Source organism: Melospiza melodia, chromosome 12 (genome assembly GCF_035770615.1).
Source record: "Melospiza melodia melodia isolate bMelMel2 chromosome 12, bMelMel2.pri, whole genome shotgun sequence".
Lineage (NCBI taxonomy): Eukaryota > Metazoa > Chordata > Aves > Passeriformes > Passerellidae > Melospiza > Melospiza melodia.
In genome coordinates this window covers 25,948,401-25,970,782 of record NC_086205.1, presented here as the reverse complement: position 1 = coordinate 25,970,782, position 22,382 = coordinate 25,948,401, and the positions used below count along the sequence as shown (strand labels likewise).

Below are 22,382 nucleotides of genomic sequence, written 5' to 3'. Positions count from 1 at the left end.
GCTGTGCTGCCAGATGTTGCCATCCAGCTGCTCCTTCCAGCTCCAAGGAAAAATCCAATTACCTGTGCATTTCTGGCAGCTTCGTCAGAACAGGCACAGCCAAGTATGACATGGTTTTACCTTTTCCATGAGTGGAATTGTAATTCCAGGGGCAATCCTTCAGTGCAGCAATATCTGTCCCTGTTCTACCCCATCCAGTCTCTCCCAAAATTCGGGTCCAGGAGGAGCCTTTTCAGTGCAGGGATCGTTTGGGAACCCTTTGATTTTCCATAATTTCCCATAATTTCCTGCCCACACCAATTAGTGTGGCTTCCCTCTAAGCTGTCCCAAGTGAGATTTTCTCTTCAGCTGCTCTCAAACCTCAGGAATTCCAACAAAATTCCAAGAGTTCCAGAAGATGAAGCTCAGAAAAAAAAATATTTAGAATGCAGAACTTTGTCTCAGGGAAGACTTTTTGCCTTGAGTGAGGATTTTCTGGTGGGATGTACAGCAGGATTGTGTCACTCTGGGTGTTGTTATTTTACAGGTGCTGGAAAGTCAAAGTATGAGGAGAGGGAGAGTTAAAAAATCCCAGCCCAGAAGAAGCAGGGAATTGTGGAATTCTGTTGGAAACTCCCCCTTACTCAGGATGAAGGATTTTCATGGGATTTTCTGCAATGGGACACGTTGGGGCTGGATCCAGGGTCTCTGTGGGGTGGGACAGACTCCCAGGGGTGGCCAAGAGAGTTTGAAGCTGGGATTTCTCAGCCTGGGTGAGTTCCTCAGGAATTATTACCTGGGGACTCAATAAAACCTTCCCTGGGGCTGAAACACAGGATTCAGTTGATGTGCTGGGACTCTGAATGCTGGAAAACTGACAAGAATGAGGTTCCCTAAACAAATAAGGAAAATGTCTTTTTTGTTTGGAAGGGTCTCAAAGCTGAAAGAAAGTAGAGTAACAAGGTTCCCCAAATAAATAGGAAAAAACTGGTGTTTTGGAAGCCTTTGGCTGTCCCTGATGTTTCCATTGTCAGATGAGAGGGTGCAAAATTGTGGGACAAAGTGAGAGGGAGTGGGCTGAAGATTCTGCACCCCCTCACCCCTCTCTGCAGCAAAGGGACACATCTGCATCCATTCTGTGAGAAACAGGGAAGTTCTATTTGTCAAAATACAAAGGATAAAATTACTCCTAAATGAGCATTTTCTTTGCCAATATCACTATCCTAGTGAAATTTCAATAAATTCATCCCCTATAATTGCATTAATCCACCTATGAGATGTTGGTTATTGAGTTTTTTACCCCAGAATTTCAAAGCAAAGAACAATCCTTGAAATGAATGTAAAGCTCAGTCACTGGAGATTGCCACTACCTCCTGCAGCATTTGTTCCCATCAAATTTAATTGTAAATATGTTTTCCCAGTCTCTTCAGTTCATATGCTGCTCTCTTGGGATAAAAGGAGGCTTTAATGTGAATTATTATTATGGTAAACACACAGTAACAACAACATTTCCTTCAGTGAAATAAACAGAGACCAACATTCATTAATTAACCTTAAAATTTCAGGTTTTATTCTACAACTTCAAGTTAAAACACAGGGAGCACAAATCTGAAGTCATACAACCCATCAACTTCAAATTATTCTTTCAAGTATCTGAATATTTTATGGACCAACATCTTGAAACATTATTTCATGCTAAATCTGTCATCTCAAAACATTTGCTTCTACTTTATCTGGCCTTAAATTCTCCATAATAATGACCTGCATGGGTATAATTAAAATTAGGATGGAAGTTAAATATAGGCAAAATTACAGCTTCAAATCCACCTTGGTAACATCAACTGCATCTTTTTTACAAAATTAATCAGATATGAAGTCAGACAGGAATTCTACTCTAAAAAACAGAGTTTTCCCCTTCAGTTCTCACTCTGAAAGATGAACTTTATCCTCAGCTGGCTCTGCTAGCTCGTGGCTGCTTTGTACACAGAACACCTGGCTGTGAACTGTCCTGCTGCGTTGGGAAGGGAAAAAGCATTCCAGGGTGACAAAAAAGCACTTTGGAAATTGAAAAGTGGTTTTAAAAGTATGGGAAAATGCAGAGGTGTGGCCGATTTTATTGTCCTTCCAAGCTCCACTGCAGGGTGTAGTTCTGGCCCAGTGTCAGCTGGAGATTGGTGATTTTCAGGACCTGGGGGTAAAACACACAAAATGCACATTTAGTAACTGAGCCCTGAAGATCCACGGTGTTTTCTGTGTTCCAGGGAGAAACTGGATTCTCATTTTAAACTGCAAGAATTTATTTCCCTTTTTTTATTTAGATTTGTTTATATATCACTACACACACAGTTTAACCAGCACAGATTTGGGAGTCTGACCATGACTTTCTGATCCCTTCCTTCACCCACGGGCTCTTTTAGAGCTGAGGTTCCTTTTGTTTTTTAAAAACGGAATTTTTTGAAGTAGAAAAACTTGGAATACATTGCAATTCAACAGTGCATATGAAATTTTTTTCCATCAAAAGGTCAACAGCAGAATCTCAGAGCAGGTTTTTCTCCTGTCACATCTCCCAGGTTGAAAGGAGCAGTTGGGGAACAAAATCCATTGCCAAAAATGGCATTAAATGATATTAAAATACCATTACCTGATGGCAGCTTGTGCCTCTTAAAATAAACCATATTTCAGAAAATATGGTAAATAGATGTGTATTTTAAATGTGGTAAATACTTGCATTTTTAAATATGGTAAATATTTTAAATATGCTAATATAAAAAATTCCAAATATGCTAAATAGATAGATATTTAAAATATGGTAAACATACAAATATTTAAATATGGTAAATATTTTAGATATGGTAAATATACAAATATGGCAAGTAAGATATATTAAATATGGTAAATATAAATATTTTAAATAGGCAAATGCAAAAATTTTAATATGATAAATACATATATTTAAATATGGTAAATAAAACTTTTTAAATGGTAAATATATAAATATTTTAAATAGGCTAATATAAGCATTTTAAATACGCTAAATATATATTTTTAAAATATGGTAAGTAAAAATATTTTTAATTTAGTAAATATATAAATATTTTAAATATGGTAAATATATAGATATTTTAAATATGGTAAGTAATTTTTTTAAAATATGGTAAATATATAAATATTTTAAATAGGCCAGTATAAAATTTTTAAATATGCTAAATATATATAAAATATAGTAAGTAAAATATTTTAAATTTGGTAAATATATAAATATTTTAAATATGATAAATATATAAATATTTTAAATATGGTAAGCAAAATATTTTAAATATGGCAAATATATAAATATTTTAAATATGTTAAATATATAAATATTTTAAATATGCTAAATATACAGATATGTAAATATGTTAAATAAAAATATTTTTAATATAGTAAATATTTTAAATTGGCTATTATAAAAAATTTAAATATGCTAAATATATATATTTAAAATATGGTAAGTAAAATATTTTAAAATTTGGTAAATATATAAATATTTTTTAAATGCTAATAAAAATTTTAATATGCTAAATACATATATATATTTCTTAAATATGGTAAGTAAAAATACTTTAAATATTTTAAATCTGCAGAGGTTTAAGAGCACAAATGCAGGTTTTTAACCCTTCCAGCAGCATTGGTAAATATATAAATATTTTTTAAATGCTAATAAAAATTTTAATATGGTAAAAATATATATATATATATATTTCTTAAATATGGTAAGTAAAAATACTTTAAATATTTTAAACCTGCAGAGGTTTAAGAGCACAAATGCAGGTTTTTAACCCTTCCAGCAGCATTGGTAAATATATAAATATTTTTAAAATGCTAATAAAAAATTTAATATGCTAAAAATATATATATATATATATTTCTTAAATATGGTAAGTAAAAATACTTTAAATATTTTAAATTTTAAACCTGCAGAGGTTTAAGATCACAAATGCAGGTTTTTAACCCTTCCAGCAGCATTGGTAAATATATAAATATTTTTAAAATGCTAATAAAAATTTTAATATGGTAAATATATATATATATATATTTCTTAAATATGGTAAGTAAAAATACTTTAAATATTTTAAACCTGCAGAGGTTTAAGAGCACAAATGCAGGTTTTTAACCCTTCCAGCAGCATTGGTAAATATATAAATATTTTTAAAATGCTAATAAAAATTTTAATATGGTAAATATATATATATATATTTCTTAAATATGGTAAGTAAAAATACTTTAAATATTTTAAATCTGCAGAGGTTTAAGAGCACAAATGCAGGTTTTTAACCCTTCCAGCAGCATTGGTAAATATATAAATATTTTTAAAATGCTAATAAAAATTTTAATATGGTAAAAATATATATATATTTCTTAAATATGGTAAGTAAAAATACTTTAAATATTTTAAATTTTAAACCTGCAGAGGTTTAAGAGCACAAATGCAGGTTTTTAACCCTTGCAGCAGCATCTCACCTTGTTGCTGCTATAGCCGTGCTGGTGCTTGGATGGGACTGCTGCCCCGTTCTGTGTCACTGTCACCTGAGTGACGTTCCTGGGCACCCCCAGGACCCTGACCTCAGTGAACATCAGGTTGTTGGGGTCCGTGTAATTCTGGTGTGTAACTGTGATCTCCAGAGCGTTCTGGAAGGAAGAGGGAAAGGCAAATATATCAGAGATTGGGATAAGGCTGGTACAAATCCAGAGCAGCTGGGACAGTGGAAGGTGTCCCTGCCATGGAATGAGAGGATTTTTGTGTCCCTCCCAACCCAAACCGTTCTCTAATTCTGGGAAGTCCACTTCAGCTTTCCATTTGATGTCCTCACCCCAGGTTTGGTTTTTTCTCAATTTTTATTCCCAAATACCTGTGTGGTGTTATTTATTTTTCAGATGCTGAAGGCTTTTCTCCACTTTGTTAACCTGGGCTCTGCTGTGCTTTAATTGCCACTCAGCTGATTGATTTGAGGAGTGAAGAACAAGAAATTCTCAATCCCTGGCAGGGCAGCAAGAGCTGCAGGGCAAAGCCCTCCTTCCCTGCCCTGTGTCACCTCCCAGGTGCTCTGAGAGCTGCTCCAGCCTCTTCTCCTCCTGCTTTTTCCCTCCCAGAACAGCTCCTGCCTCCCCATCCCCTCCCTCAGCACTCACAGCCCCCCCTCATTCAGTTGCTGGGATTTTAAGTAGATTTTGGATTTCTTTAGGATGCGCCCAAAAGTGCTGTGACGTAATCCCATGTATTTGGTGCTCAGAGGGTGAGTGTTTCTCACTGTTGGTTGATTCAAGACCTCTTTAATTAGGCTTTTCCTTAGGAGGTTTTTGTAAGAGCAGGGAAAGGTGCTTTTATTTTATAATCTCCTTACAACTGCAAATATTGAGTGTTAGCAAAACAAACCCCTTTCCTCAGCAATTAACACCCTTTTATTTGACAAAGACAGAATTAGATGAGAAGAAAGAACAGTGTGGATAAAATTAGAAGACATTGTGGCACACTGGAAAATAATGAAATAAGAAAGTGTGTTTTCTCCTGCAATAGAAAGAGCTTTTCTTTTAAGCCAAAAGTCCCTGTAATTAGAGCCTAATTTATTTCCAGATATTCCACTGGTTATGGAAATGAAATCTGACAATTGCGCTTAACAATACTCTTCAGATTCACTCATAAATTCATTCTTAACACAATTTAATCACATTTCTTGTAGCCTAGCACAATTTAGTATAAGGTTGGGATACACAGACATTAGGAATACTCAAACTGAAATACCCATAGTTAAAAATATAAAAAAATCACCTGAAGTGACTATTAAATAAATATGAGCTAATGTGATTACCTGCTTAGCAGTAAATGATGTCAGCAGGTAAACACCATCTTCATATGCATCTGTGAAAAAGAAAGAATGAAAGAAATTGAATAAAATGTCTTTTGCTGGCCACCTCATTTAACACATTATCAAAATTTCTGTCCACTGACAGCTTACAAATACAAGGGATGTATTTATATGTAAATAGAGAGAAGTTGTGCATTTCCAGGAGATGAATGCCATTAGGCATAAAATACTTGCAGTGTATGTAAAGCTGAAGTGAGGATAAAAGGAGAAAATTTTAGGGGTGAGATATAAAAGCAGGCAAAGAAACAGCACTAGGGAGATCAGGGGAGTTTAGATGAGGAGAAAAATGTTTGTTTGAAACACTGAAGGAATGAAGAGTCATTTCCACATCCCCCTCCATGGCCAGGTGACAATTCCGGGTGACACCTGATGGAGGTACTGCCTCTCTGAGTCCCTGCTGGTGTTTCCCCAGTGCTGTGGTTCAGCTGTCACTGCCCTCTGGGGCTCCTGTCCTGCCTTCCCACACTCCTGGCAGTGTCACCCTGGGAGATGCTCTACCCAAATTCCATTTATCACCAGCTTTCCCTAAATGTGGCCATCCTTTCTGGATTCCAGTGCTGGCCGAGCGTGTGAAGGACCACCTCCAGGTCCCCATGCAGGGCACATTTCCTGCATTCCTGGTGGGAATTGTTATTACAAGGGTAGTGCTCTCTGGGTGGGGAGGAGAAATGCCAGCTCAGTGTCTCTCACCTGAAGACAACTTAAATTTAGCCATGTTGAGGAAATGAATGAGAGCCTCTCACACGATCTGTGCTTATGGTTCCCACAGGTTTGAGGAGGAACCTTTGTTACCTGCCTTTCCTCAGGCCCAGGGCACCAGCTCATTTATACAGCACATTAATGAATAAATCACAGCGTGGTGTGGCTTCAGTCAGGAAGGATCATGTTTCTGTGAAGTTGGTCTGCAGGTTTCATTTCAGTTTTGCCTCTGAAGGTGAGTTCAGATCTGTGCCCCAGAAATGGTCTTGGCCAAGTCCATCCCTTCCACCCCAGAGTTTGCTCCCTCTCTCCCCAGTTCACATCCTTGGGTTTGGTTTTGTCTGCTTGAACTGGGGCTTTGAATGTCCCCAGGGATGGAGCCTCCCTTGGCAGTATCCAGCAATAAAAAGGGGTTTAGGGAGGGAAGAAGGGCTGGCCATACCAATGCGAACCCCATCGTCCCAGTAGAGGTGTCCTGCTGCAGACTGAGCATCATCCAGGGCCACCGTGAGTCCCATCGGGTTCTTCCGGCTGTGCAAACACAATTTCCTCTCAGTTCCCTCAGCTGCTCACATTCCGTATTCCCCAAATGGTAATTCCTTTCCAGAAAAGTCATGTACCACCCAACTGGCCTCCCACAGCCATCTTCCCATCCCATACTACTAAAGACCATATGGAAAAAAAACAAAACAAAACAAAACAAAACCAGCAAACAAAACCAAAAACCAGCAAAAAGACAAATAAAATTCAAAATTTTCACTTGTTCCTACCTGAAAGCAGTTGTTCTAGCAGGTGTTTGCCAAGGCAGGATGTATCCACCTCGGATGTGCAGGTTGATGTGATCCAAAGGAGCCGATAGATTTTGGAATTGTTTCCTAAAGCCAGTATCTGAGTTCTGTGGACAAAAAAAATAGGAGTTTTTACAGAGTTTTCCTTCAGAATAAAATGTAATATTTCTCTAGACAGGTTAATTAGGAGTTGTTACTACAGGAGTAACTGTTAATAAGAGAAACCCTGAAATTTTGGGTGTAAAAACGCCAGGCCTGACCATGGGTGATGGCAGCTGAACCAAAGGGGCAAGCAGGTGAAACGCAAACCTGTGATTAATGAAGGGAGTTTTGATCCTGCTCTTCCTATCTCCAAATCTTTTATTATTTTCCAGGAAAAATTACACAGCTAAATCTGGTTTTCTCTTTCTTCGTTAGAGCATTCCATTACAAAAACCTTCTGTGTATCATTTGAAGGTTACAAAAAGTGAAAAGAATTCTAAATTAAAGGTATTAACTTTGCCTTTTCATTTCTCATAACTCTGGTCATGTTATTATACATTATTATAAAGGAATCGAGGATTTTTATTATTTCTTTTTATGTTTCTAAGAACTTCTATTAAATGCAAATTAGGCAAGAGAATGTTCCCACCTCCCTGCCACGCTCAGCACTGTGAAAAGACAGAAAACCCAAGTTTTAAAATACAATTTTTTTAAGATGACTTACTGTGTGGTAATCATACCAGCGGGCATCGGGGAAGTAAGCCACCACACTCCGATCATTCTGCAAGTAAACACACAAATTTTAGGCACCTCAGATCAAAAAGTGAAGCTTAGTTAAACTGCCTTTCAGTAATAAATAAGTTTAAGAGCTCACCTCTCTCATCACAGGGCTGATGAGCAGGGCAGGACCCCAGAGGAACTGCTCGTCGATGTCCCACGTGTTCCTGTCTCCCACAAACCTGCCAGGAGGAGAAGCCAGAGCTGAGCTTTCCCAGAGAGCTCCTCCTTGAACCCCCTTCTCTGGCACTAATTTCACCTACTCTCTTTTCTAGGATCTGTTTCCTCATTATTGCTGTTAATAATTCAGAGATCAGTTAATGGCTGCACAAAGACCCTGATGTGACACTCAGAGAAATGAAACTTAGTGCTTAGCTTTAGGGGTTTTGGTCCATTTCTCTGCTTTTGCTTTTCAGTACATTGGGACAACAAAACTCTAAAAGTCTTGCACTTATTATTTACAGTAATAAAATCTTGGACAGACTGGGACAGACTTTTTAATTTCAGCCACTGCTTTCTGAGCTTTGTAAAAAGTAAGTCACTGCATGCAAAATCTCCATTTTTCCCAGCCAAGACTTGGTATTTTTTGATTGAAGGGTGAATGCTGTAACAAAGAGACACCTCTGTTGTTAGGGGGTCACAACTGGAGGAGTTTTAATGGGAATTCTTGGTGAGGAGAGCAGGGGAATTGCACTTACTCGTGGAGAACGGGGCGGACCACGGTGCTGCCATCGGCGTGGGCGTCGTGCAGCAAGGTGTAGAGGTAAGGTAACAGGGTGTATCTTATGTTCAGCACATTCCTGGACATGTCTTCAAAAGCTTCATCCCAGGAAGCAGGATCTTGCCTCTGAAAGGGAGTGTTGTTAGAGAAGCTGGGTTGGACTGCGTGAGAAAGTTAAAAAAAGCAAATCCACACAGCCAAACAAACCGAGGGAATTTCCTCTCTGAAGCAGAGCATCTTCATTTGTTTATTCTTCACCTCAGGAGCACGTGAAAACTGTGGCTGTCATTGTCAGCCCCAGGAGGGGAACTAGAAAGAGGAAAGCTGATAAAAACCCAGGGGAAACAGTAAAAATGTTTAATGCAAAGTGTCCCCAGGGTGTGACACGTCCCAGGGCACATCACCCAGGAGCCCGAGGCACCAAGGACTGGTGTCAGGAGAGCCTCAAGTCTTTATTAAATGTAGGAACAATACCTTGGCAAATTGGGCAGGGCTGGAAGCACCACGATAACCCTGAATCTGCATTTTGAGGCTTTCAGGGCCTGTGGAAGGTGTGTGCTGTGAGATAAAGCAGCTGCCTTTGAAAAGGAGACTTTAATCCATTAGATATTTGCCATCTAAATAGCTCCACTCTGCTGGACCTGAAGCTTTCCCTGCAACACAAGTGCTGTTTCCCTTTTTTTCATTCTCCCAGTTATCTTGTTTTACAGCTTTCTCCACTCCACTCCTTAGCCTACATTTAGGCAATTATTTCCCTTTCCTTTCAGCAGAAATACAATATCTGATGGTGGCAAACAGGCAGAGCACACAAATTCCTGAGTCTCACTCCAGCATCTTATTACACTGCCCCATTTTCTCATTTGTCCTATAATTATGGGCAATTAGGGCTGAGAGCACCGAGGTCAGTTGCCATAAAATCTCCATTTTAGCTCCTCTGTAGCTCATTGAAATCCAAATGGCACAGAGGGGAAAATATGCAGAGTTCAGATTCAGTGAAAGCAAAGTTTTAGAAGGGGCTTCCTTCAAGTGCCCAAATCCCAGAGCAGCCCCTCTGTGGGCACAAAACCTCCCAGGTGATGGGGAGGCTCACAGCAGAGCCAGCATAGAAATGATGACAATTTTCAGTTGATAAAGCGCCAAAAGTGTTGTGTTTTTCTCCATTTGACTTGGAATGTATTTTTTTTTTTTTTTTTGAGCCAGGGCAGTTGTGCAATTTTCTGTCTGATTTTGCCTGTGTGTTGCAAAGGCCCAGCTGCTAATAACTATTAAAAAATTGAAACTCACCCGTGTTCCTTTCTCATTGTGATTCCTGGAAAATGGGTAAAAGGCACCCAGCTGCATCCAGCGGACACACAACTCATACTGTGAGTCTTTGAAGAAGCCACAGATATCAGCTCCTGTCTGAAATATTCAGATTAACCCAAATGGAAAACTGTATTATCATGTACAGCATCACGGTAATTAAATAGAAGTTAATAACTCATTAGCTTACATAAGATATTCCAAAGAGACTGAACTCCATCATGCCTGAAAAGAGAAATAAATTGGAGTTACTTGCCGGGTTTTTTTTACATTTTTGTTGCATAGAAAAAAATGCAACAAAAATGCAAGTGTTTATTACACTACTGATTCAGAAGAGAAAAAAAACAAATCCAAGCCCCACAATTTCTCTAATGTGTTGTGTTTTCCTGCTACAGAAGGAGATGGAATGTGGGTGAACAGGAGCAAAGAACAAAAAATGAGTGGCAAGACACAGGGCATGGAAGGACCTGATCCCAAGGGAATTCAAGGAGTTCCCAGCACCTGGTACAGAAGGAAGTAAGAAGAAAGAAGGAAAAAGGAATTGACCACAAATTCTGCTTGTTGAACAAATTTTTGCAGGTAAAAATCCCAGGAATACAACAAGCAAGGAGGTGAAGGAGAAGCAAAGCCAGGTTGGATAATGCTGGGAGGAGCCTGACGTGTGCACGGTGTCCCTGCCAGAACTGGATTTAGGGCTCTACGGTCCCTCCCAACCCAAACCATTCCGTGACTGGGTGCTCCCAGGCATGCAGCCCCTTTCCCTGGCACGTACCAATAATGGATTTGTGCAGCTGGTCCCAGGCTGCCGTGTTGTCCCCCAGCCAGTGTCCCACCCATCTGCCGCTGCTGGGGTACGTGGAGCGGCTGATGACGATGCCGCGCTCCTGCGTGGCAGCTCGCAGAGCCCTGCGTTGGGAACGGCACAGAAACGGCTTACAGGAGAAACACTGCACCAGAGCTTACTGCAGGAGAGCCCCTGGGAGGAAATGTCTGGGTTTGTGTTATCCCAGCGAAGGGCTGCATCATAAACATCCACCCTTTCGTGCTTTTTGTGGCAATTCTGCACGATCCAGACACAATCCCAGCAAAGCTGGCTAACCTCAGCAGCAAAGAGAACTGGAAAACGTGAGGGATTAAAAAGGAGTTTTCCAGCTCAGGCTAAGTCCTCTTTGGGAAAATTTGAATGTGGCAAAACTTTTCTAAGCGCTCCACAACATGCGCGAGGGTACGTCAATCCTTTCTTAAAGTACCCAAAAAGTTGAAGCAACATTCGGAAATAATTTAGCAGATATCAAACCAAAAGGCTCACAAGAGTGAAAATAGAGGTAGCAGGAATATTGGACCTCTCAGGATAAGTTTAGTTGATTAAAAGCTGCTGAAATTTAAAAAAAAAAGGGTCAGGGACTTTTAGTCCCTTCTGAAAGACCAAAGTGACAGGATATCAATATGAACATTAGTCAGAAAATCATCCTGATTAAGTCCCACTGCTCTCCAGTGTAAGAGCCCCATAATTGCCCAAACTGCTGCTTCAATAAAGCACTATTTGCTTATTTTTCTATAGGATTTGCAGCTTTAGTGACACCATAATTACAGCAAAGATGCACAAGTCACTTAAATTACCACAGCAATTAAACCAGACTAATGTGCCACAATTATTTCCTCCAAGAAAACAGTAACTTTCCTGGGATCCTTTATTCCTTTATAACATATTGTCCAACACTTTAATTCTCTGCTTGCTTTCCCTTTGTCAATAATGCTTTGGAAGTGGCAGCCAAAATTCCAAAAGTGAAGACAGCAAATGTCACGTGTAGAACTGCTCAGGGATCAGCAGGACCTGAGTGTTCAGTGCCTGGAGCCTCAGCCCTGCAGCTCTGTAGCTCTATCCATGAAAAATAATTATTCAGGTCACAAAGGCTGCATTTACCTCCAAACAGTTCCTGTATTCGCTAATAGGGACTCTGGCTATGCAAAAACCTCATTACAAAAGAACAGCATTGAGGCAATATCCCAAAGTTCCTGTGTCTAACGGATGGAGGACTGAAATGACACCAGGTTACATAAAATACTGATGTTCACTTCTCAGTTAGAGTCTTTTGTGAGTTTTGTGTGCAAATAATCTTTCTGTTTGGGTGGTTTAGTATCAAAATAAATTATCGCATTTCTTCAGTTTCACAAGTACCCCTTCGGTTACTGCCAAAACATAAATTTGGGACTGAAACACATGTATATATATATATTGTAGATAACATTTGCTATAAATTTCCAGTGTGAGAGTATCTGTGTGAGCTGTGAGATTTACTGGAGTGATTTCTGTTGCAGTGCCTCACAAAACAGAGGAAAACAGTTCATATTTAAAACACAGGAACGATGGTGATATTCCTTTTCCTATCAAATCCTTGTCTGCTCCACTGGGTGTGCACAACAAGGTCTTGGCAGGGGTGGCTCTGGTGAGGAACTTCTGGAGTTTCCTCTTTTCTGACAGAGCCAAGAGGGACCTGCCCCAGGCTGAGCCCATCACTGAGTGACTTTGGGATAACAGGAATAAGAAAGGGAAATTCAGCTCCCAACAGCAACTGAGCTTTGTTGTCAAACTGCAGGCCCAAAACATGAACAACGTGAGAAGAGGAGGGCAGGCAAGCAAGCAAGGAGGATGAAACTTCATAATTTGAAGCTATTAATTGGACAGTTAACTCCTGTATGCAAATGGACTAAAATTTATGAAAATGTGAGATCTTGTGACCAAACCCTCTTTTGCTCCCATCTTGGAGCCATCCAGCAGAGCCATGGCTGTGGCCTCTGAAGGCATTTCAATAAATATCCACTTTTATTACTCCTAACTCCATCTAGCCTCTGTTCCCACTCCTTGAGGCATCAAACATGTCCTGGAGGCAGCATGGAACACGCAAAGCACTTACTCCAGGCTGGGTCTGGCTTGGGACCATCCATAAAGGCTGTGGACGTCGTAGTGTCTGGCTGCGGTCCCATCTGGGAGGTAGTGCTGACCTTCCATGCATGGAGTTTTGTGGATTAATCCTACATCCCTATATCCCAAATCTTGTGGAGAGGGAAGAAATGTATTTATTATTATTATTAATAATCATGTTGTAATCATTTGAATTACTTTTTCTTCATTTTCATAATCTGTTAGGCATTCAGTCTCTTTATACTGTCATTTATTAATAATTATAAAAATAGCATTTTCAAAAATGGAATATTTACAATATTCCTATGCAGGTTGCTGAGCCTGTCACTTATTTATAATTATAAAAACAGCATTTCCAAAATGAAATATTTCCAGTATTCCTATGCAGGTATCTGAGCCTGTGAATGTTTTAATAGTTCAGTTACAGATGCTCTTACTACAGAGGCTCAAAGAATAAACAGAGTAGATCAGAAAATATTTCAAGTCTTTTTGAACGCTGTCACACTAATCACATAAACAGAAAAATGGATGTGATGGGGATATGATCTCTCTGTGTGAATATTTATTTCCTGGAAATTCATGAGAAACCACTCATGAAACCTGAATACAACAGTAAGCAGCAAGAGTATGCTAATAAACCATTAATAAATAATCCTAATTAGTACTACTTTACACAGTACTTCAGGAAAGCCGAGCTAAGAAAGCGAAGCATTTCAAGCATTTGACTGCTCACACAAATGGTAATGAGAGGAGACACATGGATATTTTCTAAATATTTAATTAATTGCATTATTCATCTGAGAAAAGGGCAAAAACAGAGAGCTCAATTCTCTGGCATGCCTCAAGCAAAGCACTTAGACACAAAATAGGGACCAAAATCCATATGCAGTGAGGAGCTGGAAAGAACTTTTTTTTACAAAGTGCTGCACAGCTCCTGCTGAAATGCCTGGGCTTGCAGTGTGCCCATAATCTCAGGAATAAAGGGCCACGTCAGTGAGGATCTGTGGGTTTATAAATCCATCTTTATTTCAGCTTTTATGCCCCATATACCAGATAAGAATTTATTTGGGAACCAGAAAAACCTAAAACTCTTGTAAGGAGGAATCAGACTTACGAGGCATGTAGGGGGGATAATTCAGGAGGTCGTCCCTACAGCCACCCATGGCGCCATTCATAAAAGCTGCTGGTTCATTCATGTCCTAAAAACAGAGTAAAACTCTTAGTTTGCTACAGAACTCCATAAATTCTGAATTACACACAAGCAGCATTGCAGGGTTCCTCAGGAGCCTTAGCTGGAAATCCCATGTTCCATAAAGGAGCTTGCATAAAAAGGCAGGAAAAGGACTTTCCTTGAGGGCATGGAGTGATAGAAAAAGGGGGATGGTTTTGAGCTGAAGGAGGGCAAGATTAGATGGGGTTTTGGGCAGGAATTGTTCTCTGTGAGGGTGGGCAGGCCCTGGCACAGGGTGCCCAGAGCAGCGGGGGCTGCCCCTGGCCCAAGGCCAGGCTGGACATTGGGGCTTGGAGCAACCTGGGACAGTGGGAGGTGTCCCTGCCATGGCAGGGAGTGGGAATAGAAGATTTTCAAGATCTCTTCCAACCCAGATCATTCTGTGACTCAGCAATTCTTTGTTTCAAGGGAACAGCCTCCAGGATCATCAAGTCCAACATTTCCCTAAGGGGAATTTAGCACAGGATACTTCTGCCAGAGCAGCGCAGATACTGGGAATCAGGAACTGGGGCCCTCTCCACCAGTGTCGGGCAGAGAAAAGCAATCCTGAAATCAGATGCATCTCCACACTTACAGTCCACAGCCCATCAAACTTGAGGCTTTTTGAGGGGTCGGGATTGTTGTAAACCTCCAGGATTTCCCTCTTGTACCACTCCGTTGTGGCATTGCGGAAGAAGTCTGGGAAAGCACAATGGGATACGTAGTTCTGTAAAAACAGAAGGAAAACAAGACAGGTAAGAGGACTGAAGGTATTCCATAGTTAAAACTCTGGAATTAAAAAAAAAAACAATTAAAACACAACAAAAAATAATTGCTTGTTCTATAATTTTTTTGGCTTTTAGGAAGGCTAAACCAGTTTCTGCACTTTATTCCTGCCATGAGATTTATCAGTTGCTGCTATTTTAATTGATTAATGTCTATATTTGAGTCCAGAACCAAACCATGTCAGTATTTACCTCTACTTGGTCTTCATGAGGCAGTGACTCATTGATTTGGACATTGGGAAGAAACGACCAGACCTAATGGGACAAAGAATATTTAAAATAATCAAGCCACACTAAATACAAGCTGAGCACAAACAACACACAGTTAAATACTCATCCCTGGACAGTACCTTGGAATATAAAATTTCTTTGCTATTAGGCCATTGTACAAAGATATCTTGCTCCACACCTCTGGTGAAGGCAGGATAATTGGTTTCATTCGCAGAAATAGCTGGATCCTACAAATAGAAACACTTTTACCCTTAGGCTCAAAACTCACATTGAATATATTCTCCATTTTGGGATGCTGCATTTGAATTTAAAAATTATATTCCAAACTGACCAGGATAATGATAAATCTCATTCCATCTGCTTTGATTTCGTTGACCAGAGCCGGTAATCGAGCAAAACGTGGGGAAAGGGTGAAGTCCAGGTTCCTTTCCATGTAGTCAATATCTACATATTGGACATCCTGCAGTTAAAAAAAACCCAACAATTAATTTTAAATTATTTTTCCTCTTTTTTGCCAAATACTGAAAATTGGCCAAAATAAGTAAAATATGGAACTTTCAATGTGTAAAATTGGAAGCAGTGGTAACTTCAGGCTGAAGTTGTTAAATGAATATTACACAATCTGTGAGCAAGTCCAAACCAAAATAAACTTTTCACTGCTACATCTAAACTGAAGGGAGAAATTGATAACAAAATAGAGAAAAAAATTGATTTGTCTATACATATGTACACAGAAACTGCGTAACCTATATTTCCATAGCTCTAAGGAAACTATGGGAATACCTGTTCTCTATTGAATAATTGATATTATTATATTTAAAATGAATCCACGTTCAATTTATAGCCTAATTTTGTTAGGACTAGGTGCTATTCCTACTACGCCGACAACAACCTGGGCCAAATCACAGCTGACTTGACACAGAGCATTATGGCAATGAAATTATGCTCTTCATTTTCCTCCCTGTTGGTTTTTCTTAATCACTGCTCCTTTCTGTCATTTTTTTGGTGTGAATAATTAAAAAAGTTAAGCAGCTTTTAACACAGCCCAGAGTCTGTGGCACAAAACCTGCTCTTCTCTAGCGCATCGGGGGTGTTTTTGGGTGGGTTACTGCTTTAGTGTTTAAATGGATTTAGTCATAGTTTAGTCGTAGCTTTTGGCTACGAAGCCAAAAGCTCAAATTATTTGTTATTTGCTCCCAGAGTTATTTGCTGCCAACGTACATGGGGAATCTGAGCCGCCTTCATCTCCTGCACGACCTGGGCGACCTCGGAGTCGTTGGCGTAGCCGTAGCGGCACAGCTGGAATCCCAGGGACCAGTAGGGTGGCATGACGGGGCGCCCGATCAGCTGCAGAGGGGAAAGGGTGCTCGTGGTGAGGAGGGGAAGAGAAGCCAAGCCCAGCCCAGCCGCCAAGGCCCAGCAGCAGCCAGGCTCCCACCTGGGTGTACTCCTGAACCACGAGCTCGGGCGTCGGGCCCAGCACCATGTAGAAGTCGAGGATCCCCCCGATGGTGCGGTAGGTCAGGGCGGGCGTGGGCTGGAAGGTCACATCTGCAGGTGGAGGGAGGGAAGGGAGAAAAGGAGGCCTGGATTTGCCGCCGGTGCAAAACACTCGCTGTAAAAATGGAGCACGCGGAGGAGGATGGGGAAGAGATAGTTTACACAGGTCTGGAGGGACCAGACAAGGGGGATGGCTTCAGACTGACAGAGAGGAGGCTTAGGTGGGATATTGGGAAGAAATTGTTCCATGTGAGGGGGGGTGAGGCCCTGAGGTTGCCCAGAGCAGCTCTGGCTGTCCCTTGATCCCTAAAAGTGCCCAAGGCCAGCTTGGACAGGGCTTGGAGCAGCCTGGGACAGTGGGCGGTGTCCCTGCAGGCGGGTGGAACAGGATGAGCTTTAATGTCCCTTCCAACCAGATCATTCCATGATTTTATGAGATAAAATGAAGGTTTTCTTACCCATTGCATTGCTGTTAAGCAAGAGAACTCCGTGGGCATTGCCATCTTCTTCAAGAGCCATATAAAATGGATGGAAACCATAGGAATTCAACTTGTACTGCAAATAAAATAAAATATATTTTACTGGAAAAACATTGCAAACATTTGCTTATTAACATTTGGTAATAAATTTCATAAAAGATGGGACAATTGCCAAACATAGCAAATAAACCTTAAATTTATGCACCTAAATGCTCCCTAACCACAAAACAGACCTGCAGAAGGTCACCTGGAGCTTCACAATTTGTCAAGCTTGTCTAGGCTGCTCAGGCAGGAAGGAAAACAAAGGTATTGCTGCAATTAAATTTCACTAATGAGAAGGTGCTTCCTCAGGACAAACCTTTCCCTTCTTTGCAAACAGAACCAGGTGTCTGCATGCTCAGGAGGTGCTGGTGACATTATATTTAATTTTCTCAAAATGTGTTCCAGCCTGAACTGGAAGTTAGAGATACAATTAGCTGCTGCTATTTCATTGGCCATTCCCTGATAATTGGAAATTTGCTATCTTGTAGGAAATAAGACAAATAAACAGAGATAAGATTTCTGCTTTACCTGTGCAAGTACTAAATTAATCCCCAAGCAACAGGAATTGTTCTGACTCATGTCTAATTTTCAGAACAATGAGGAGAGGAGAATAAAAAAAGGAGGAACGTGCTGCTACTCCTAAGCCATCTGTCACCTTCCAACATCTGTCTGAGGGCCTGAGCTCCTCACATTGTACTTGCAGGTCACAAATAATGGGTTTACAGAAGACATTTGCCATGGAGCCACCATCCGAAGTTGTAAACTGATAAATATACTCAGAACCAATGCTCAACACCAGAAGACATCCACTGGATTTTAAAGTCGGGCCGAACGGTTCAGAAATCACATTTTCTTCTTTTTTGCCCACTCACAGTTGGAGGCTGGTCCCTGGTGAACATTCCCCAGGTGTTCCAGCTCATGTTGTGACGGAAGTTGCGGTGCTCGTGCTCCCCAAAGCCGTAGACGTACTGGGATGCCAAGCGGGTGGAAATCTGGATGAACATGTCGCTGAAGGTGAAGGTGGGCAGGGCTGAGTTCCAGCTGAAGTGGGAAGAGGAAAGGGAAAATTAGAATAGAGCAACCTCAGGGCCGTGTTTCTGGCAGACAATTCCTTTTGAGCCGCTCTTTTTCTCTGGAGATCTCACTCTTCAGTAAAAGCGGGCTAAAACTGTTGGGGTTATCAAAAAAAACTTAAAGGAGATGAAATGGGGGTGTGCAAGAATTGCTGAAGAGTTTAGGGACACCAAACCCTCTATCTTTCAAAAAGGAATAGCACACAGGCATCGTGCCCAGCAAGTTGTATCGTATTTTGACAATTTAGAGAGAAAATGCATTGCAGTACACTGCAATTCTATTTTTCTCCCAGACCAAGCACTGGAGCCACACGGAATATAGTAAACAAAGTGCTTTTTACAGTTCACTGAGCTTTCTGTGCAGATCACACTGGAACTGCATTCACAGGTCACATTTATTATAAATCAGCATCTTTCCAGTTAGAAATCAAAGTGCAGCCTGGTGGGCTCTGCCAGAGAATTTCGTCATTCCAGGAGCTTCAATTGCAGGTTGAATTATTATTCTGGTTGGCAAAGGAAACCCAATTCACAATTAAGTTTTGAGTACTTAAAAAAATTAAATAAAACTAGCTTTTTGAATAAAAAAACCTAACACACTCAACTGTTCTCTGTGTTCTAGCTCTGACTCAATCAAGGAAAAATGAGGCTCCTGCCAGACTCATCTGTTGTGTTGTTACCAAAACCCATCTCGAGTTAGTTGGGACACCACTTCCTTCTATTTTTTTCCTTAACTATTCCCCAAACTGACCCAAACAGCCAATCCTTAATGAACTGTGGTCAGGCCAATCCTTAATGAGCAGTGCTGTGGTCACCTAAGGAATATTTTAGGAACTGCATAAAATCCTTTTGCCTCCCAGAAAACTCGGGGAGTGCACAAGGAGCAGCCTTCAGAGCCGCATTTCAGCGTGTTCTTCACTCCAGCACGTGCACAGAGAGAGAGGGTTTGGCATGAAAAAAAAAGCCACCAAAACCGTGTGGCAAAAGATCCCAAGAAAGGGTGGCAGTGGCTCACATGACCGTCCCCGTGCTCTTGCGGCGCACTTGGATCCCGAAGGGTTTGATCTGCACCGAGACGTCGTAGAGCCGCTCCTGGCTCGAGCTCGAGGGGGAGCTGGGCAGGTTCAGGGGCACAGGGACCTCGTACCGTGAGTTTTGGTAATCATAGATCTGGGAAGAAAAATCAGTTTATTTAAGCAAGCCAGTTGTTTCAAAATCTGTATCAGATTCAGATTTCCAACACCGGCTGTGGTATTTTCTTTCAAATGCATGGTCTTGGCCTTTCACAGGATTTTGTTGGGAGGCAAAAGAATCCCAACCAACCAACCTTAAAGATTTGTTTTGGATCATGCATGGCTCATCTAATTATCTACATGAATTTAAAGTATATACTTCTATTCAGAATATAGGTGTACATACGTCATTGTATATACTTTGTACGTAGGTGTATATACTTTGCAAGCGTGATAAATAATTTTCTAGTTCTTCTTTCACTCAACTTTTAGGATTCTTTTTCAGGTTTTCTGTATTTTGAAAGCTGATATAAGGTAGTTTTTGATGTCTGACCACTTAGCTCAATATTGTTAAACACATGGCAATAAATTGCAGTCACACAACAGTGCATGGACAATTTTAGAGCAGAAGTGCAATGGTGGATGTAAAAATAAACTGTAGAGTCATGAGAGCACTTACAGATAAATTTACCTGCATATTAACAAAACACTTTCAGTTTCAAAGTTCCTGGTTGACATTGCACACATACACTGCTATTACACCTTTGATTCATGTAATTTCTTTGTAAAATTGAGTGCTAGGATGTTAGGACAAAAAAAAAAATTCAAGCTAAGAGCAATAATAATTTCTTAGAAGGAGAGGCATATTTACACAAGGCTGCTTCTGTCTGTGAAATATAAATTTGGCCATAAAAAGCCCTTTGAATTTCCATAAATAAAACATTTGAGGGATTCTGGGCTGGCTTTACCTTAAACTGCAGCATGTTGTTGAGATGATATTTCACCTCCAGGCGCAGGGTGCTGATTGGGGCAGTGTGAGCCTCGTTAGCCCTGACCTTGGAGTCATCCAGGCTGAGGGTGGCCACAATTCCAGTGGGGGAATACTCAAGTTTCTCTACCAGATAAGGATTGCTGGAGCTGTAGTAGCAGGAAGGAATATCTGGATTTGATGTCTCCTGATGCAAACAGAAAGGAGTTTCAGGTTAGCAAATCTGCTGGATTTTTTTATTAGGTGTTAGCATGGAATCCTTTTTTTAATCAGATCTGTGTCAAGTGTGGAATTGGGGGGGAAATTAATGGAATCCTGAATAAAGAAATAATAGAGAATAGTCTCTATGCTGACTCAGGTGTAATGAAGCCATCCAGTGAAGGGTGCACAAATAGTTCAGTCAGGAAACTGAATCCTCGTGCAATTAAGAAGGATTTAATTTCCCCATCTCTGTGATCTTCAGATCAATCCCTCAGCATGGTTTAATCTTGGCTTGTGGGAATTCCCAAACTTCGTCCCTTTTAATCCCATTTCTCTCTGGCCGCCTTCAAGGAGATGTACCCAAAACCCATTTCATACTCAGGCAGCATCAGAGCAGATCTTTCACTGGCTTTATTCACACAAATTATCCTTAATATATCCAGTGAAAATTACATCCTACTCATCTGAGATCTCCTGACATTTGCAAATGTCCAAAATTACAAAAAATCCTTTTAGTAGTGCAACAAAACCAGAGCAGCTCATCAACTGCTTCAGCAGGTGCTGGTGCTGGAGCAGCCAGCACTGAATTTTGGATTTCATTCCTATACAAATGGCCCAAAAGGGGCATTTTAGATTTAGAAGAGCTGAGAATAATTTAGCTGGAGGCACTCTCTGAAGTTCAGCACCACCAGGCCATGTTGCTCCCACATGTTTATTAATAATTGATAATATTAATACATAAAACCACGTGGTTAAGAACTTCATGTTGGAGATGAAGGTTTAGAAGTAGCTCCTTGATGCAGATATAAACAAGTTTACAAATGAATCAAGATTTTTTTGTGGAATTCAAGGGTTCCCTGTCAAACTGAGATCCAGAGGAATTAATTTGACTTAAAATGTCCCTGGGTGACACAAAAGTGACACAAAGGGGGTGAGCCTTGCAGGCCATGGTGCCACCGAGGCAGAAGGGGCAGCTGAAGATGCTCTTCTGGTTTTTAATTAACTCTAATATTATTTCTGTTCATCTTTCAAAAAAATATTCATTTTTCCTCAACTCCTGATACAATGTGGTAGAATTTAAATGGTTGTCAGCTACTGAGGTAAATAAATTCCATCAGTACAGTCCAGCTGAGGCCCATTTTATTGAAACCTGACAAATCTCCCAGAGCCCTTTTATTCTGCAACAACCACAAAGGAAATCCTTTTATTCTGGATTTTATTTCTTTTTTTTTGTCTAATTAGTTTGGAGAAATAATGACTTACTTCCCAGGAACAGCCAAGTTGTTGACATTTTTCTAATGTTGCATTAGGGCCAGGATGACAATCAAATCTTTCATTGAAATTCATCTTTAGAGTCCATTGGATTGTGTAAGATTTTCCCAGCTCAAGCTGAAGTCCTTTTATAAGAGCAACCTTATAAATATGAAACAATAAACAGTTATTAAACGTTACATCCCATCCAGCTGTCCTTCAGTCAGGAGAGGTGCTGGTCCTTAAGTATAATATACTAAAACCTGAAAATTCATAAAACCCCATCCTGTAAGATTTGATACGGTGTCACTTTTACAAACACACATAACTGATATTTTTACAGATAAAATCTGAATAATTAAGACTCTAAAAATATGGAGTTAATGCCACAGCTTCCTTGGAAGCAAACAGGAATAAATACATGAAATAAGCTGTCTGCTGCACTGTGAGCATAACTTAGATGAACTTTTATGCAGCAGAGTTGAATGCAATTGTACTTTTATTCTGTAATAAAATTCACATTGTATTTCATTGAAAC

The 22,382-nt window shown here is 40.2% G+C and overlaps 1 protein-coding gene across 3 annotated transcripts in view; it reads right to left on the bottom strand.

The window, feature by feature from the left end:
- Positions 1 to 1,461: 1,461 nt before the first annotated feature.
- SI (sucrase-isomaltase) overlaps positions 1,462 to 22,382 on the bottom strand; it is a 55,508-nt gene continuing 34,587 nt past the window's right edge. For 2 of the 3 annotated variants that reach the window (XM_063167389.1, XM_063167390.1), the window contains exons 19-42: positions 21,857 to 22,006; positions 20,373 to 20,579; positions 19,407 to 19,561; positions 18,194 to 18,362; positions 17,259 to 17,355; positions 16,739 to 16,851; positions 16,522 to 16,647; positions 15,632 to 15,760; positions 15,420 to 15,527; positions 15,262 to 15,324; positions 14,880 to 15,011; positions 14,189 to 14,273; positions 13,067 to 13,205; positions 10,924 to 11,057; positions 10,342 to 10,376; positions 10,134 to 10,250; positions 8,827 to 8,975; positions 8,226 to 8,310; positions 8,076 to 8,132; positions 7,352 to 7,476; positions 7,024 to 7,112; positions 5,826 to 5,875; positions 4,480 to 4,647; positions 1,464 to 2,167 (exon numbers count right to left, since the gene is read on the bottom strand). In XM_063167389.1, coding sequence (XP_063023459.1) covers positions 2,093 to 2,167; positions 4,480 to 4,647; positions 5,826 to 5,875; positions 7,024 to 7,112; positions 7,352 to 7,476; positions 8,076 to 8,132; positions 8,226 to 8,310; positions 8,827 to 8,975; positions 10,134 to 10,250; positions 10,342 to 10,376; positions 10,924 to 11,057; positions 13,067 to 13,205; positions 14,189 to 14,273; positions 14,880 to 15,011; positions 15,262 to 15,324; positions 15,420 to 15,527; positions 15,632 to 15,760; positions 16,522 to 16,647; positions 16,739 to 16,851; positions 17,259 to 17,355; positions 18,194 to 18,362; positions 19,407 to 19,561; positions 20,373 to 20,579; positions 21,857 to 22,006 — 2,757 coding nt within the window. In that variant the 3' untranslated portion in view covers positions 1,464 to 2,092. Of the gene's footprint in view, positions 2,168 to 4,479; positions 4,648 to 5,825; positions 5,876 to 7,023; positions 7,113 to 7,351; positions 7,477 to 8,075; positions 8,133 to 8,225; positions 8,311 to 8,826; positions 8,976 to 10,133; positions 10,251 to 10,341; positions 10,377 to 10,923; positions 11,058 to 13,066; positions 13,206 to 14,188; positions 14,274 to 14,879; positions 15,012 to 15,261; positions 15,325 to 15,419; positions 15,528 to 15,631; positions 15,761 to 16,521; positions 16,648 to 16,738; positions 16,852 to 17,258; positions 17,356 to 18,193; positions 18,363 to 19,406; positions 19,562 to 20,372; positions 20,580 to 21,856; positions 22,007 to 22,382 lie in introns of all 3 variants that reach the window. The other variant, XM_063167391.1, reaches the window with a different exon arrangement.